Source organism: Osmerus eperlanus, unplaced genomic scaffold (genome assembly GCF_963692335.1).
Source record: "Osmerus eperlanus unplaced genomic scaffold, fOsmEpe2.1 SCAFFOLD_568, whole genome shotgun sequence".
NCBI lineage: Eukaryota > Metazoa > Chordata > Actinopteri > Osmeriformes > Osmeridae > Osmerus > Osmerus eperlanus.
The window spans coordinates 429-18,221 of record NW_026911235.1 but is presented as its reverse complement, the minus strand read 5'-3'; the positions used below and the strand labels follow the sequence as shown (position 1 = coordinate 18,221).

The 17,793-nt window shown below is 46.6% G+C and overlaps 1 protein-coding gene across 1 annotated transcript; it reads left to right on the top strand.

Moving 5' to 3' along the window:
- Positions 1–385: 385 nt before the first annotated feature.
- Positions 386–17,335, top strand: LOC134015785 (mediator of RNA polymerase II transcription subunit 23-like; the record flags this gene model as incomplete). The annotated part of the gene is given in 14 exon segments (XM_062455317.1): positions 386–528; positions 1,038–1,212; positions 2,342–2,505; positions 3,371–3,495; positions 4,291–4,496; positions 7,495–7,675; positions 8,262–8,432; positions 10,369–10,585; positions 12,395–12,631; positions 13,509–13,674; positions 14,129–14,201; positions 14,642–14,856; positions 17,216–17,238; positions 17,241–17,335. Coding segments are annotated over 14 exon segments (2,191 nt in total), but the record flags the coding sequence as incomplete, so codon positions are not given.
- Positions 17,336–17,793: the final 458 nt, after the last annotated feature.

The following is a 17,793-nucleotide window of genomic DNA, read 5'->3' as shown; positions in this document are numbered from 1 at the left end:
TTCATATAATGGAGACGCCTCTGACGGCTCCTAAGAGGGTGCTGCGCCAGGACTTACTGCCTCCATGCTGGACGGAAACTGAGTTAAATACAAAACGAGGACCGAATTACACCTCCGCTAGATCCCCTCCTCCCTGCTAGTCTTACTGTAGATTTGTGAGGTGATTTTTTTTTTTCTTTTAGTTACTGTATAGAAGATTATTGTTCTATGTAACGGCTCCATGAAGTAATTTATCATTTGTCTTGTTACTCTCTAAAGCGTTTTTGTGAGTCTTCTGTGAAAAGCGTATACGACCATACGAATTGAATTGAATTGAATCGAATCGAATCGAATCGAATCGAAAGTTGAAGTGTGGATTCTAACATGGCTCCACACTGTGCCGTAGTCTGATTCACAGCATAGCCACACGGGTGATCAAGCTGGCCCACGCTAAGACCAGCCTGGCCCTGGCCCCGGCCCTGGTGGAGACCTACAGCCGCCTGCTGGTCTACATGGAGATCGAGTCTCTCGGGATCAAGGGATTCATCAGTGAGTCCACTCTTAGAGTGCACGCGGAACTACAGTGCCCTCCATAACGTTTAGGACCCATGATTTATTTATTTGCCTCAGTGTTCGACAATTTCAGATTTGTAATAAAAAATCAAATGGCAAATCAGAGGCAAACCAAGACAAAATGGGTCTTTGTCCAAAACATTACGGAGGGCACTGTATAACCATGTCCTTCAGGATGTGAAGGAACTAGCTGAAAGCATTTGTTTCAATGCTATTTTTTCCTTTCATTAAGATTAATTACTGCAGATGAGATATAACATCAGTGTATTAGTCTTCATTTTAAACGTTTTATTTTTAGTGCTGTAATGTTAAGTGCTTTGAGTTTGAGGATAAATTAATGTAAATGAAATGCATTTCTATTCATTATTTATGAGTTAGTTATTTATTTATGGATTGTTTCCCAGCTTGCAGCTCTGTGTTGGCTGTTTGGTATTATAGAGTGACTGAATGAATGTGTTAATATTAACCCCCCTGCCCTCGCCCAGGCCAGCTCCTGCCCAACGTGTTCAAGTCGCATGCCTGGGGCATCCTGCACACCCTGCTGGAGATGTTCAGCTACCGCATGCACCACATCCAGCCCCACTACCGCGTGCAGCTGCTGAGCCACCTGCACTCGCTGGCCGCCGTGCCCCAGACCAACCAGAATCAGCTACACCTGTGGTCAGTGCCCTCCATCCATCTGTTAGCATGTTAGCCTGTTATTGTTTTACATTCATCTGCACGCCACTGTGCCCCAGACCAAATATAACCAGCTGCACTTGTGGTCAGTGCCGTCCATCTGTCCGTTAGCACGTTAGCCTGTTATTGTTTTGCGTTCATCGGTGTGCTGCTGTGCTGTACCACAGACCAACCAGAGCTAGCTGCACCTGTGGTCAGTGCTGTCCGTCTGTCTGTCTGTTCACGTGTTAGTTTATTATCGTTTTGCATTCACCTGTGTGCCACTGTGCCCCAGACCAACAAGAAACAGCTGCACCTGTGGTCAGGGCCATCCATCTGTCATCATGTTGGCACGTTAGCCTATTATTGTTTTTTCATTCGTCTGTGTGCTGCCGTGGCCCAGACCAATCAGAACAGCTGCACCTGTGGTCAGTTTCGTCCAGAACCATACCAGCGACCCATTCTTTCATTATTTCACTGTGCGATATGGCATCATGTTAGCACGTTAGCCTATCCTTCTTTTGCATTCATTTGTGTGCCGCTCTGCCCCAGACCAACCAGAACCAGCTGTACCTGTAGTCAGTGCTGTCCTTAGCCACACCAGGGACACCTTCAGTCATTATTTCATTGTGTAATGTCATCTCGTTAGCACGTTAGCCTATGATCGTTTTGCATTGACGTCTGGCAACAACAACCATTCCATGGTAAACATCACTTAGATCACATTTCTTCCCCATTCTGACATTTGGTCTGAAAAACAGCTGAACCTCTTGACCACATCTGCATGCTTGTATGCATTTGGTTGCTGTCACGTGATTGGCTGATTAAATATTTGCATTAACAAGCTGGTGTACAGATCTACCTAATGAAGTGTTCACTGAGTGTATATTGAAAACATTGTTGTGAAATATGTTTTTCACTACAGAAGAAAACAAGACCATATTTATAATGTAGATGGGTCTTTGCAGTGTCAGTATCTTTGGCCTTTGCAGATTCAGTGTCTTTCGTCTTTGCTGGTGGGTCTAAAAGCTTCTGAGTAGAGAAACGGCTCTAGCGTGTCTAATGCAGCACGAAGCCAACCGGCTTGTGTGATCTTGACAGGGTGTGTGTGCGTGTGTGTTTGTGTTTACAGTGTGGAGAGTACAGCCCTGAGGTTGATCACTGCACTGGGGAGTTCAGAAGTTCAGCCCCAGTTCACGCGGTTCCTGAACGACCCCAAGACGGTTCTGTCCGCCGAATCGGAGGAGTTGAACCGAGCCCTTATCCTCACGCTGGCCAGAGCGACGCACGTGACAGGTCAGTGTTGAGCCCAGACCCACACCTTAACACTGGACATGCCATGGTTTTTATTTATTTATTTATTTATTTATTTATTTATTTATTTATTTATTTATTTATTTATTTATTTATTTATTTTATTTTTTTACTACCTCCAGGCCTGATTCCCCACCGGGTCAGGCTTTTCCAGTATTACATCGTTGATTTCTGATAGACCCATTCAATGGACCCACATTTAATAATCTTCATGAAATCAAATCATGAAAAACTGTTTTATTGAAATAGAGACAACTGAATCGATTTTAAGCATTTAAAAAAAAAAAATTACTGTCGTATTGTTATATAGACTAGAGGAAAATTTATATAAAACAAGACATAACAGATGGAATGGAAAAAGTAGTTAAAATACAAAGTGGAATTTTTTTTTTTTTTTAAGTTAATTTCATACGTTTCATACAGTTATAATGAATTCAGCACGCTTCTCCCTTCCCCTGCCCCCATTATTTGGAGAGTGCGTTTTATCTCTCTCCTCTTACTCATTAAATCCGGAGAACTCACAGCTTTGCTGGTTTGTGTGAGCAGGGTCCGCACTGAAGTCGGCTACATTTCACACCGTTGTCATGTCTGTTCGTTTTACTCAAACTATGGAGAATATGTCCGGGGTGTTATAAACCTATCATTTCTGTAACTACACTGTCCACAATTATTTATCCCCACCCTAACTTCCAGCTTCATCGCACATTTCCAATTAATGCGCTTTCTCTGGTACGATCCATAACTCTAGCTATGGTTGTGTTGGCTCTTGTGCGTGGCGTGATGCTGGTTTTCCATGAGGAGATCCAGCCCTGATCCCTGCCTCTCCCGTTTCTGCCGACGGGGGCAGATTTCTTCACAGGGTCCGATTCCATCCAGGGCACGTGGTGTAAGGACATCCTGCAGACCATCATGAGCTTCACCCCCCACAACTGGGCCTCGCACACACTCAGCTGCTTCCCCGCGCCCCTGCAGGTACCGGGCCAGACCCCACCACGTGGCTCTTTTACAGTACAGTACTGTTATTCAGCTGAGGCTTTTATCCAGAGCGGCTTTTCATTAGACCAAGCCTGGAGCAGTCTGGAGCAGTCTGGGGTTAAGGGCCTTGCTCAAGGGCGCAACAGCTGCACTGATCTTATTGTGGCCACACTGGGGCTTGAACCACCAACCTTTCTGGGTCTCAGTCAAGCACCTTAGACTGCCCCTTGGTGTCTACACAGGGCACACAAAAGGTTGTGAGCCGTTGATTATATTGAATTCCACATAGTAAAGGACTGGTTGTATTAGGTTCTGCACACTGTGACAGTGATTGTATTATACACCACACACAGTGACAGTGATTATATTACACACAACATGCTGTCACAGTGATTGTTCTACACAACACACAATGATACTGTGATTGTATTACACAACACACAATGAGAGACAGTGATTGTATTATACACCGCACATTGGCAGAGCGGTTATATTATACACCACATGCAATGAGAAACTGTGATTGTATTGTACACAGCACACAATAGGAAACAGTGATTGTATTATAACCCTGCACTGTGACAGACATTTGTAATTGGTGATTATGTTGTTCGCTGAACACAGAATGACGGCTGTAGGGACGAATTGTTACCGAAGCGCCAGACAGAAATCAAAGCAATACAAAAACATCCTCATATCTGACAGCCAGTGAAAATAAGCCACAGGTGCTGTCTTTGATTCGCCGAGCCCTGCCCGTCCGTAACCGATCGTTCACCTCATTTCTGCCCGCAGGCGTTCTTCAAGCAGAACAACGTGCCCCAGGAGAGCCGCTTCAACCTGAAGAAGAACGTGGAGGAGGAGTACCGCAAGTGGAAGTCCATGACCAACGAGAACGACATCATCACGCACTTCTCCATGCAGGGCTCCCCGCCCCTCTTCCTCTGTCTACTGTGGAAGATGCTGCTGGAGACCGATCACATCAACCAGATCGGCTTCAGGTACTTCGCCCAATCCTCTTCCACCGGACTACTGTGACATCGTAAGAATAGCCAATCGAAGTCAGCAATGCAGGCGGGTAAACTGGAATTACAGTTATATTCACTCGTTTACACACAGACTCATGCCAATGGTGAAAGGCTGCCATTCAGGATATCAGCCAGGTTGTTGGTAGCAATTGGGCGTTAGGTGTCTTGCTCAAGGACACTTTGACACACCCAGGGCGTGATATCGAACCGGCAACCCTCCGACTGCCAGACAGCCGCTTTTAACTCAGTTAACCCTTTGATGCACAACATGGGGCGAAAGTGACCCTACCTAGTTCTTATCTTATCTTTGCATAGCCTATGCATCAAAGGGTTAAGAGCGGCTAATTGACCATTGGGTCATCCCAGGTTGAATTCTTGGAATGAATAATCTGATGACCTCAGTGAGGGTAATTAGGTGGGCTGGGAGAGTATTTGCCAGGGCTTTGAACTGTGAGCTGGTCTTTGTGCGGTCAGAAACGGGCATGGTGTCAGGGAGCTTAGCGCACGCGGTCCTCCCTGCAGCTGCCTCGGCCGTAAACAAAGAAGGGTTGTGCGAGGGCAATCGGCCGGACCCTCCGATTCAGCGTCCCACTTGTCATTCTGCTCACCCGCACTGCCCCCAACGCTCTTTTGGGAATCTCGCCAGCGCCCCCCGCATTGGTACACGTCAGTAGACTAGAACGCCGTGTACGATATCTACGTTCAGCTGAAGTTTACTGGTACCCCAGGTAGCCATGTGAGTGAAAACTTAATTTGGGCCCTTCTGGGGAAAAAAAGAAAAAGAAATAGATATTAAAACACACATATCTGTACTCTCGCTTTTGCAAACCGTGCGTTCGGTTTGCCAAGCTGTGCCCTTAGTTTTGCAAACCCGTATTCGGTTCGCCTTTTCGAAATGGAAGGCGCAGATTGCCAAATTGAGTGCCACAAAAGTGAGTGTCGGGATTGGCAGATGGAACACACGGATTGCGAAACCGAGAGTGCGGATTTCAGTGTTTCCATATTGCTATTTACCTAGGGTGTCTGGGGGGTGGGGAGCATAGGAGCTGGTCTCTGGGTTGTGGTAATCACTCCGCCAGCCCAGTTCCTGCTTCCTGTCGTAGGGTTTTCTGGTCTGGCGTTCCTGCTCCCTGCCTCCAGATGGCCGGCCGGTTGGCGGTAGGCAGGAGAAGCCGTCCGTAGGCGAAGGCCGCTCGGAAGCCCGGCTCCCTCCCTCCTGCGCCCGTAGCCGTGGCTACTGTTTACGTAACTCCCCAGAGAAGCCTGCTGTGAAAGCTCTCCAGCAGCCGAACAGATCACGCTCTCGTACGCAGGAGAGACTCTGCCTCCACACAACCAGTGCAGGAATGAACGTTTCCCCCATTAACCTGCTCTCTTTCTCGCTCTCCCTGTCTCTCTTCATTGCTCTCTCTGTCTCTTTCTTGCTCACTTTTTCTCTCTCTCTCCCTGCCTCCCTCCCTGCCACGGAGAATGGTGTTTTTTTTCGTAGCGGTTGTCACAGCAGACGGTTTTGGGAGCTCAGGAATAAAGTTAAACGCAAAGCATTTATAGTGTCATGTACCGCTGACAAAAAAACCCCCCCATAATTTCACAGCATCTTATTTTCCGAGTAAGCTTTTAAGAAGTGACATTTTGCGTTCTTCCGGAAGCTACTGATGCAGCGCTGGGTCTCCAAGTGAGACTCAGTCTGGTGGAACACGACTGGCTCGTGCAGGCGGTACTGCGCGTGGGATCTGGAGCTGTCAGCCCGTGTTTGGTTGCAACGGGAATGCTGTCACCTGAACCCACAATAGCGCCCAGGGAGAGAATGCGAACACGCATACACTCATGGACAAGTTCTGCACCAATAGCTTGCCAAGTCATGTAGTAGAGGCAGAAACTCTGGGGTTTTTCAAGACCAGGCTTTGATACAGTGCTAGACACTACCTAGCTTCGATGTAAACTAAGCATTAATTGCACTTTAGTTGGAGGAAAAGGCTAGCATTGTTCTTGGTATTCTGTTTTGTTGTATGTTATGTTACGTGTCTCCGACTTGCTCAGCTTCTGACTGTGGTGCATGGGGGCGGACCGGGCCCTAGTGATGCTTGGGTAATCGGCACATTCCAAACGAGGTGAATGGGGGAATGAGCTAACGGGCTCTGGGAAGCTGGCAGCGTCCGTGGGCCAATGTGTCTTTGTGCCGGTTCATGGCAGGCTGCTGGTGGCATTTTGGGGACCCTGGCGGGGTGAACAATGGGGGGAAGGAAGTACCCAGGACTAGACGGTGCCAGGGAAATAACAGCATTTGGGCGTGGAGGGGGGTTGTGGTGGTTTTGAGGACTGGACATATTTATGGAAATGGACGTGCCTGTGTAAACCAGAGTCCAGTCAGCAATGTGTCATAGTCATGTAGATGGAGCCTTAAGAGGGGGAAAGCAAACCTGCGTCTGCCAATATTCTGAATAGGGAGCCATTGTAGACAATTGCATTTAATATTTAGCCATTTTAGTATTTTACTCAATAATAGTCAGTAAATTGCATTCAATTGTTATATTGTAAAGACCAGCAGAGGTATTTTGGCAAAAAGAAACCTAAAAGGGACTCCAATGGTGTCCTTTTGAAACTCTGGCAAACGTTCCCCCACGGAGGCTGAACCTGGAGATTTTATGACGATTTTGTCACCGTGTCCGCTCTTGTCGACTGCATCTATCACAGGGCCAGGCTCATGGGCATTCAGAAGCCTTGTCCTTTGGCGAGTGGGTTGCCGTGAGCAGAATCAATACTCACTGAGTCACTCCTACAGTCATGGGGTGGATATTTTTGGCCGATAGAGCTCTCAGCCTTTCTCTAAGGACGTATGCGAGGGTCAATGGGCGATAAACTTTGCGCGCGCCCGGACAGTCGACAGGGCGAGGGCGGGGCGGTGCACTCTTCCGCCGCCTGATTGGACCGTCGTAATGTGACCTCCGTCCTGGTTGGTCCCCCTCCCCAGGGTGCTGGAGCGGATTGGGGCGCGGGCGCTGGTGGCCCACGTCAGGACTTTCGCAGACTTCCTGGTGTACGAGTTCTCCACCTCGGCCGGAGGCCAGCAGCTCAACAAGTGCATCGAGATCCTCAACGACATGGTGTGGAAGTACAACATCGTCACGCTCGACCGGCTCATCCTGTGCTTGGTAAGCCTGGCATCTGTAGCCCTTAACCAGCTGGTTTCCACTCTGTCCTAAATCCATCAAATCGTCTCTTTCACACCATTCTTTCCATAAGCCACTTCCAGACAGCGACTGAGGTAGGTTACAAGATACATAATATATATATATATATATATATATATATATATATATATATATATATATATATATGACAAAGTGTGTTCTATATTGCTTTCATTGACATTCTCGACAGTTAAATTTAACACTGCACTTCACTAGTAATTAATATTTTACCCTTCAAGAGGTAAGCCAGGTCACATGTGTTCTTAACTGAACAGTCAAATGCTAATTGAAAGCAATGGTCTAGAATAGTGGGCGAGAATTTAGCAAAAACATTTGCAAACCCATGTATTTCAAATGGTTGGACTTGTGTGGGTGAGACGTTTGTTCTCTCAGGGGTTCTGGGCTCAGAGATGGCGCTGTATCACTTATCATATCTCCTGCTGAATTGAAGTCTGATTCTGTAGTTCTGTCCTTCCTTAGAGGTTTTGGCTCAGGTGGCCGGAGCATTGTTTAACCCCCCCCCCCCCCTTTCACCCCCACCCCCCAGGCCATGAGGAGTCACGAGGGGAACGAGGCGCAGGTGTGCTACTTCATCATCCAGCTGCTGCTGCTCAAGCCCAACGACTTCCGCAACCGCGTCAGTGACTTCGTCAAGGAGAACGCCCCCGAACACTGGCTGCAGAGCGACTGGCACACCAAGCACATGACCTACCACAAGGTCAGCCCTGCCCGTCTGTCTGGCTCTCTCCTCTCTCCACTCTCTGTCTCTGTCTCTCTCTATTGCAATCTCTATATCTTTATCTATATCTCTCTCTGTATATATATACATATATATGTGTATATCTATCTCTATATCTCTATCTCTCTCTATCTCTGTCGATCTCTGTTTCTGTCGATCTCTGTTTCTGTCTTTCTCATGTATTAACCCACTTTATCTTCCAGTCTCACTCTATCTTTCTTTATCACTCCATCTCATTCTCTCTCACTCTCTCTGAAATACACACACACCCACACACACACACACACACACTCACACATGCACAATCTCTCGCGCATGCACACACCCTCTCACAGATGCTCTCACACACACACACACACACACACACACACACACACACTAACAGCCCTTTCCTGAGGCTCTCTGGACCTGCTCAGAAAGGTCTGTGTATGACTGTAAGTGGGTGTCCAGCTGCAGGATATGCTGGTTCTGTTGTTGCTCAGTGCTTAATTCAGTTTGAACACTTGATTACTCAAACTTGGTTTATAGGGGCGAAATTGGCCCTACATCAAGTCCTGCCATCCTTAGTTACTGTTGATAAGTCTGTCAAACTTTCATCTCAAAGAGCAACTTGCAGCTGGAAACGACGTAAAATCGTAAAAGGCTTTTCTTGCCTTGTGCTGTATTATAGTCTCAAAATGTTCATATTTGAGGCTACTTTATCAATGGTGACAGTGCTACTGAACTGTATTAATTTAGATTTCCCATATTCTGATGTTTTATAACAGAAATTGAAATGCAATTCCACTTCATTGTTAGATTTTTTTGTGTACATAATGATTGCAGTGTGTTTGCATGCTTGAGCTTGAAGAAGTGAATGGCAGTTAGTAACAGTTGCTATGCATTGGAGGTCAATTGCTTCCTGGTTTGAACGTTGAAGCAGAAAGCTGCAACTTTGGAGTGCTGCAGGACCAGGGTTAGAAAGAACTGCTGTTAATGAATGTCAACAGGACCAAGTGACCAAACCCTCACCTTGTTCCTGAGACCCTGTACCTCCTGCTGTTGACCTATTGAACAGTCTGACATTTGAAAATATTTAAAGGTCACCCAAAATAGGAGCAGCGAACCTTATGTTTCACAGTTGATGCTTATTTTAGAATTTAATAGAGAATTGAAGTATCCTGGGAGTACATGCACCGCCAATGCTAAGTAAATTCTCTGCTATAAGCAAAAATGTTGGCGTTCATCAGGCTGTAAGCCAGTTCCCAGTACCCAGAGAAGCTGTACTTTTCAGTGAAAACGCAGCCTGTTTTTTTCAGACCCGGTGAAGCTGTACTTCGAGTGTAAACACTCTCTGCTTTCTCCAGAAATACTGGGAAACACTGTACTTTGAGTGTAAACACACACTGCTTTCTCCAGAAATACTAGAAGCTGTACTTCGAGGGTAAACACGCTCTGCTTTCTGTAGAAATACCCGGAGAAGCTGTACTTCGAGGGTAAACACGCTCTGCTTTCTCCAGAAATACCCGGAGAAGCTGTACTTCGAGTGTAAACACGCCCTGCTTTCTGTAGAAATACACGGAGAAGCTGTACTTCGAGTGTAAACATGCTCTGCTTTCTCCAGAAATACCCGGAGAAGCTGTACTTCGAGTGTAAACATGCTCTGCTTTCTCCAGAAATACCCGGAGAAGCTGTACTTCGAGTGTAAACATGCTCTGCTTTCTCCAGAAATACCCAGAGAAGCTGTACTTCGAGTGTAAACATGCTCTGCTTTCTCCAGAAATACCCGGAGAAGCTGTACTTCGAGTGTAAACATGCTCTGCTTTCTCCAGAAATACCCGGAGAAGCTGTACTTCGAGTGTAAACATGCTCTGCTTTCTCCAGAAATACCCGGAGAAGCTGTACTTTGAGTGTAAACATGCTCTGCTTTCTCCAGAAATACCCAGAGAAGCTGTACTTCGAGGGCCTGGCGGAGCAGGTGAACCCGCCGCTGCAGCTGCAGTCACAGTACCTGCCCATCTACTTCGGCAACGTGTGCCTGCGCTTCCTCCCCGTCTTCGACATCGTCATCCACCGCTTCCTGGAGCTCCTGCCCGTCTCCAAGTCCCTGGAGACGCTGCTCGACCACCTGGGAGGCCTCTACAAGTTCCATGGTGAGTCGGCGCTCTCCGAAACTTCCATGATCCTGTGCGCTGGCGGGGTCGGCCCAAGAGCACTGCCCTTTGTGACTTCATGAGCCGAGTCCTTTCATATTCCTCCAGTCTAATTATCCATCACTTTTTATTATTGTTGTAAAATATTGTTTAATCGAGGTTGGCATTTTCAGGCCTTTTTGGACATCTCCAACATGCACGATTGCTTTCCATTCACGGTACCATTGTTCCAATGCACTGTGGTAAACACACAGTGCGGGAACGTCGCAGACTCCGGCGGATAATTCCCGAAACCTTTTGGATTTTGTCGGTCCCCATAATTCTGGCAGAAAACTTGAGTGCTGCACAGCTGCAGATAAGACTTCTTCAGATAGTCCTGTGACTTGGGAAATCAAGCTGTGTAAAATCAATCCACATGCAAATTCAGGACTGAAAGCAATCTCCGATGGCTTATTTAACAGCATTAAACACATTTCTGCTCTTATTATTATTATTATCCATCCATCCATTATCTTAACCCGCTTATCCTGAACAGGGTCGCGGGGGGGGCTGGAGCCTATCCCAGCATACATTGGGCGAAAGGCAGGAATACACCCTGGACAGGTCGCCAGTCCATCGCAAGGCACACACCATTCACTCACACACTCACACAAGAAGAAGAAATAAGTACCTTGTTAAATACATTGACACAGTGACTACATAGTAGTAGAGAGATACAGTTGATAAAAATAACTGTTTGATGCAGACTTAAAACTTTAGCTAATGGTTTAGAATCTCTTAACATGTATGTAAGTCTGCAGATCCCATTAGTTTTTTTGGCCCAACCAGCCATCAAACAAGGCACATGATCGGGTCTGTGACAAAGCTCTGTGTATGGCTTTCATCTTGTGACTGCCAGGAGAAACTATAGATACAATAAGTAGCATTCAATTCAAGTAGAGCAGGATCTCCGAGAATGTAAATAATTAAGACCTTTGAAATGTTAACAAGTTTGAAATTGGACTTCTTGCTTGTATGATTGTAGCCTTGATTTTGAAATGGTCTACTATCATCTTGTAGGTACAAATCTTTGTTTAGATAAACCAGCAATCATACCAGTGTAATTTAGCATCTCAGTGGAACATTAATTAGGCTTATTTTGCAGCTTTCCGAATAATATGTCCCCCTTTTCTAGGGCACGTCTTTGTTTGGAAAGCTGTTCACTGATCCGCCTGTTATCCTACAGCAAATGAAAGAAGACATGCCTCTTTGTCTAAATGACCATATTTAGAGCCATTGATTTTTATCAAAGGGCAGTGTGACTTGTGACTTTGTCAGCCAGTGATAATGAAGGCCATGATATGTGAATTGTAATTGCGTATGCTACTTCTGGGGTTGACCGGTCAGTATGCAACTGTGAGAATTGTATCTGAGGTATTACTTGTAGTATGGAGGCTCATTGGTTGTATAGCCAACTTTGATACAAGATCAGAGTCCTGTGGGAAGAAGGATTATTGGCCATAGCTTTACTGGGCAGGTAGTCTTAATCTGAAGGCTTTTCCCTGGCTCGCTGCTCAGCTACGCCCCCTCTGGTCAAAATTTGCACTAGTAGGTGGTTTGAATGCTGCATTGACAAGGCTTGTGCTACTGTTCAAACCATACCGATTTGACAGTGGAAATTTCTAGATGGCCTGGATTGAATAGTTGTCTGAAAATGTCAAGTGAAATGTCATTCTGTCGAGTTGAAGTATTGGTACCGTTGTTTTGTTTGGATAGGATTTGACTGCTTTGTGTCCTTGTTGTTATTTTGGTTTGGCGGTTTGACTCCAGATCGGCCGGTGACGTACCTGTACAACACGCTCCACTACTACGAGATGCACCTGCGAGACCGCACCAACCTGAAGCGCAAGCTGGTCCACGCCATCATGAGCTCCCTGAAGGACAACCGCACCCCGGGCTGGTGCCTGAGCGAGACCTACCTCAAGTGCGGCATGAACCCGCGCGAAGACAACCCCTGGATCCCCGACGACACGTACTACTGCAAGCTCATCGGCCGCCTCGTCGACAATATCCTCACTGCCTTTACTCTCAAGGGCCAGGCGCAAGAAGGCTGTTTATCATCTTTTTAAAAGTCTTCCAGCAACGGCAAGCTCATTCGCCTATGATAGGGCTTGAAAAATTGAATGTGTCCTTGAATGTGCCATTCAAATTTATGTTGTAGTTGTATTGAGTCTCAGTCTTATGTTTTTTTTATTGAGTCTGTTTTGTATTCATGAAGTCAGAGAAATATATCTCCACACGAAAATGTTCATGTTAACAACTTTGAAATTGCAGTTCTTACTCGCATAACCTGTAGCGGTCTGGGGCGGCCTGTAGCCTGGTGGTTAAGGTAAATGACAGGGACACGCAAGGTCCACACAGCCATTGGGCCCTTGAGCAAGGCCCTTAACCCTGCATTGCTCCAGGGGAGGATTGTCTCCTGCTTAGTCTAATCAACTGTACGTTGCTCTGGATAAGAGCGTCTGCCAAATGTCAATAATGTAATGTAATGTAATAACCATCTGTAGCCTTGATTTTTAAATAGTCTACTTCCATCTTGGTCCCGGAGAGAACCACAGTGTGTTCTGGCTATTGGTGTTACTTAGCACTTAATTTATCAATTAAAGCAGTTACTCACTTCACCTGGTTTCTTGGGTCTGAGTTGGTTGCTGATATTAAGGTGAAAACAAAAACTAGCACACCCTGTGGCTCTCAAGGACCAGGAGTGAGGACCACCGTTTCAGAATATACAATGTACTGTAGGTAATAGTTATATTATTCTGTTATCAAAATAGTTCATTAATCATAATTATTTTTTCTTACACTTGTACTGAACTTGGCCTTTGATTTCAAAAACACTACAAAAAACTAAAGAAAATGGTCGCACTTCCTTGACTCCCGACACCCATGGCAGGCAAGTCCCCCGGACCCTTCCCCAACTGCGACTGGCGCTTCAACGAGTTCCCCAACCCGGCCGCCCACGCCCTGCACGTGACTTGTGTGGAGCTGATGGCCCTGGCCGTCCCAGGGAAGGAGGTGGGGAACGCCCTCCTCAGCGTGGTCCTCAAAAGGTGAGGGCCTCCGAGGCTGCCAATCCGAAGACATGGTCCTGTCTCCCTGTGCTCGTTAACATTCCTCACACTGCTCCTGCAGAAACTACGGCTCCAAATAAGAGAGATTACAGGCTGTCAGAGACCGATATAGAATCACGCTGAGTCATTCTGTGCAGGTTAGCGTGTCAGGTGGGGAAATTAGCATTGCCCATGACTAACGGAGCGGTAAGCTTTGAGGTTCAGACACTGGAATTACCTTAGCATTACTAGTGGATAATTTAGTTAGGTCTGATGCAGCGTCTTAGAGAAAGCTCTTGCCATTGCAGGATTCAGATTAGACCGCAAATTATTATCTGTCCGTAATTGAAATGCTCGCGGTGTGCAAGTAGGCATATGTTAATATGCGTCTTTTCCGTGGTGTGACATGTCAATGCTAATTTCCCTGTCCCTGCATCTGCCCATGTCTCGACAGCCAACCCCTGGTGCCTCGAGAGAACATAACAGCCTGGATGAACGCCATCGGACTGGTGATCACCGCCCTGCCCGTACGTCTCCACGTCCTCCTCGTAAACACAGGCTGGCTCACCGGGCCTCTGTCCGCCACATCTTGCTCGCTGCTAATGGAAAAGTGATTTACTGTCCCTGTTAAGAAAAAACAAAAAAGACATCCCTGCCATGCCAAGGACAGGATAATGACCTCTGTGTTAGGCTGTTACTGAATATTGGCGTGTTGTCAGTTAGACTGTAATAATATGAATCCTTTTTAAAAAATAAATCCATTCAAGTAAGAAAGATTTAGTGTTATAAGCTAGCTTCCCACAAGCCAATTAAGTTTTATATTAATTTTCTTCTTGGCAGCTCACCGATTTTTATATAGTTTGGTGGTGCAGCTGTCTTCCAGACTGTTCTCAGCGAGAACTTTCTGGAAAGACACGCCCAACAAGCCGTTCCCGATCGGTCCGTCTGTCTGTCCGTGCCCTTCCAGGAGCCGTACTGGGTGGTCCTGCACGACCGCATTGTGAGCGTCATCAACAGCCCCGCCCTGACCTCGGAGACGGAGTGGGTGGGCTACCCCTTCCAGCTTTTCGACTTCACCGCCTGCCACCAGTCCTACTCAGAGATGTACTGCAGCTACGTCCTGGCCCTGGCCCACGCCGTGTGGCACCACTCCAGCATCGGACAGCTCTCCCTCATCCCCAAGTACGCTAACGTGCTAACGCCCGCCTTACCACTCCCGGAGTTGAGCTTACGGCTCTGTCTTAACCCTTTAAGGCAGTGGTCTCCAACGCTGGTCCTGGAGAGCTACTGGGTGTGCTGGTGTTTGTTCACCTTAAAATCAGCACATAAATTAACTCAGTACTCAACTACTCTACTTGACTAATTAAGTTTAGAGTAACAATGAAAACCAGCAGACCCTGTGGACCAGGGTTGAAGACCACTGCTTTTAGTGTCACAAACATACTGAGGTCCGTAAGTATTTGGACATTGACATAATTTTAAAGAATGGCACTGTCCAAATACTTATGGACCTCACTATGTGATTACAATGTTCTTAAATTAACATGCTATTGCTGATGTAACGATCATTACTGGTAATTGAAAGCAATGGACTTCTAGAACACTGACTTTATAGAACTTTTTAAAAGCATTCGTAAAAACAAGATTTAAGTGATAGAGCCAGCTGGGAGCCTACGAGCTGGCAGGCTCTGAGACACACATTCCTGGCCTCACACGGAGATCAGTCCCTTCTCCGGAGATCTCTGCGATTTATAGGGGCCGCTATCACTGCGCTGCACTCAGGCTTGTGGAAGCAGGGTTCAAACCGGTGTTAATTAGCGCAGCGATTAATCGTTTAATGTACACTTGCAGTCAGTCAGTCGAGTGTTGCTGAGATTTTTATGAAGCGCACATTTAAACGTGTTCTAGTGCTTGCGGTGATTTATCTCCCTGACTAAGGAGAGGAGGTTTTTATGTCAGACTTCACTAGAAAGAGGACTGAACAGGCAGCCTGTAATTGCATAATTGCAGCTCATCGGGAGTAAGTGCATGGTATTCTGCACAGTACTGTGCATCTTCCAAACAAAAGCTAGGCCCACGTGCCTACGTTTCACATAGTATTATTTAGTTTACTTGACATCTTGTGGAGGCTCTGTTTCTATTATGAAATTGCCAATATCAAATAATGTCTTCCTAATTTACTAATACCTTCTCGCATACCCCTTCATATTAACGTCAAGTCCACTTTAATGTACCAGTGTAATAATATTGCTGTATGTGTGTTTTTACCTGTCACACTTAAAGGTAGAGACAGCACTTGGTCCCCTCTATGTGTGGGAGGTGTCAGGTTTTTGAAGGAGGCCATTTTGTTTACACCCAGGAAAAACGCAGACCTGTGTTACCAGGGTGTTGCGGTTACATCAGGTTCTGACAGTGTCGGGCATCCCACCCTCTGTCAGTTAGGGCAACGGATTTGTTTGCCACGTGACATCCAGCCCGCACTGCCAAAGCCAAACATTTTAGAAAAAGTATTTTAGTCTTATGTTTTGATAGTATTTTTGCTAAAGACCAAAAGATTGCTAATGAGGTGAGAAAGATTAACTCAGTTCAAAATTTGCCAACGCGGTTAGAAAATTGCACTTGTCGCGCAAAAAGTCACCTGAAACAAGGTAATATTTTCCACTTAAGAGAGAGAAAAGAAACTCTGACTTTTTTTGCGGTGACCAGACTGGATGGAGCCTGTCGCCTCGGCCTGTGAACGCCTGTTCTACCGCGTGATGCGACGGTCCGCTTCGCTGCGTCAAATGCAGGCTACGCTCCCGGGGGATTGGCTTTTCCATCGCAGACAGTGTGCTGCAGTGCAGAGACTGGCCCTGTAGCCTCCAGCTGCGTAAGCCTGATTCTTAAGTAGGCTGCTGCTGATGTAGGTTTAAGCAGGGCACTTAACTTAAATTGCTGTAAGCACCGTAGAGCTGGGTTTGTGTTTTGAGCAGCCCTACTTTTTGACCTTGTTTGAATTGTGAGAACGCGAGAGTATTAGCCGGTTTAAGCGCTACATTGAGCTGGCCCTTGGCATCCTCAGCCCAGGATCTAACCAGAGAGCCGTTTACTGTTTCACAAGCTAGCCAAGCGCATTTACAAGCTTGTTTAACCTATAAAGGGACTGTACTTTCTCATATTTTTCAATATGCTATGTTAGCATACATTTGAATGAAGTCTCCTGGATATCATAATAGAATATACGTTTGTGTTGGTGTCGGAGTTTTGCAAGTTTAACTTCCCAAGTAGGTTACTGCTGATGTCGTTTTAAACAGGGCACTTCACCTGAATTGCCTTCAGCACTGTATCCAGCAGTGAAAAGCAGGGCACGCGTCATTAGGCAGCCTTGTTTTGGAATTGCGCGTACGCAGAGTCAGCCGTTCCGAATGTTGTGTAACGTGAGTCGATGTGCTGGCACTGTGGAGGTCTACGTCACAGCCGAGCTGAGTTAGGCGCGTGCCTCCTGGCCTGCTGTCTGTGTCAGGTGGTGAGTCCCTCCTCCCGTCCGTCTCCCCTCTCCCAGGTTCCTGTCGGAGGTGCTGAAGCCATCGTTAAGACGGAGTTCCAGCTGTTGTACGTGTACCACCTGGTAGGGCCCTTCCTGCAGCGCTTCCAACAGGAGCGCACCCGCTGCATGCTGGAGGTAGGGGCCTGCCCGTCGCCATCTTAGAGCCGCAGTCTTAGGGTATGTGATGTATAGGGACAGCATTACATTACTTTACATTATATTATTGGCATTTGGCAGACGCTCTTATCCAGAGCGACGTACAGTTGATTAGACTAAGCAGGAGACAATCCCTCTGGAGCAATGCAGGGTTAAGGGCCTTGCTCTGTGGCTGTGTGGATCTTATGGTGGCTACACCAGGATTAGAACCACCAACCTTGCGTGTCCCATTCATTTACCTTAACCACTACGCTACAGGCCGCCCAGTCACGCCAATAGAAATCAATGGGGGGAAATTCAGCTGTTTCGCTCACTGCTCTTCCTCATTTGTGTCCTTGCTCACATGCCCAGTCACAGAAGCAACAGAGAAAACGCAGGATAAATGGCGTGCCTCTGTCGATGAACCTATGGGAAAAATGCTTGGCCAGTTGCCAAAA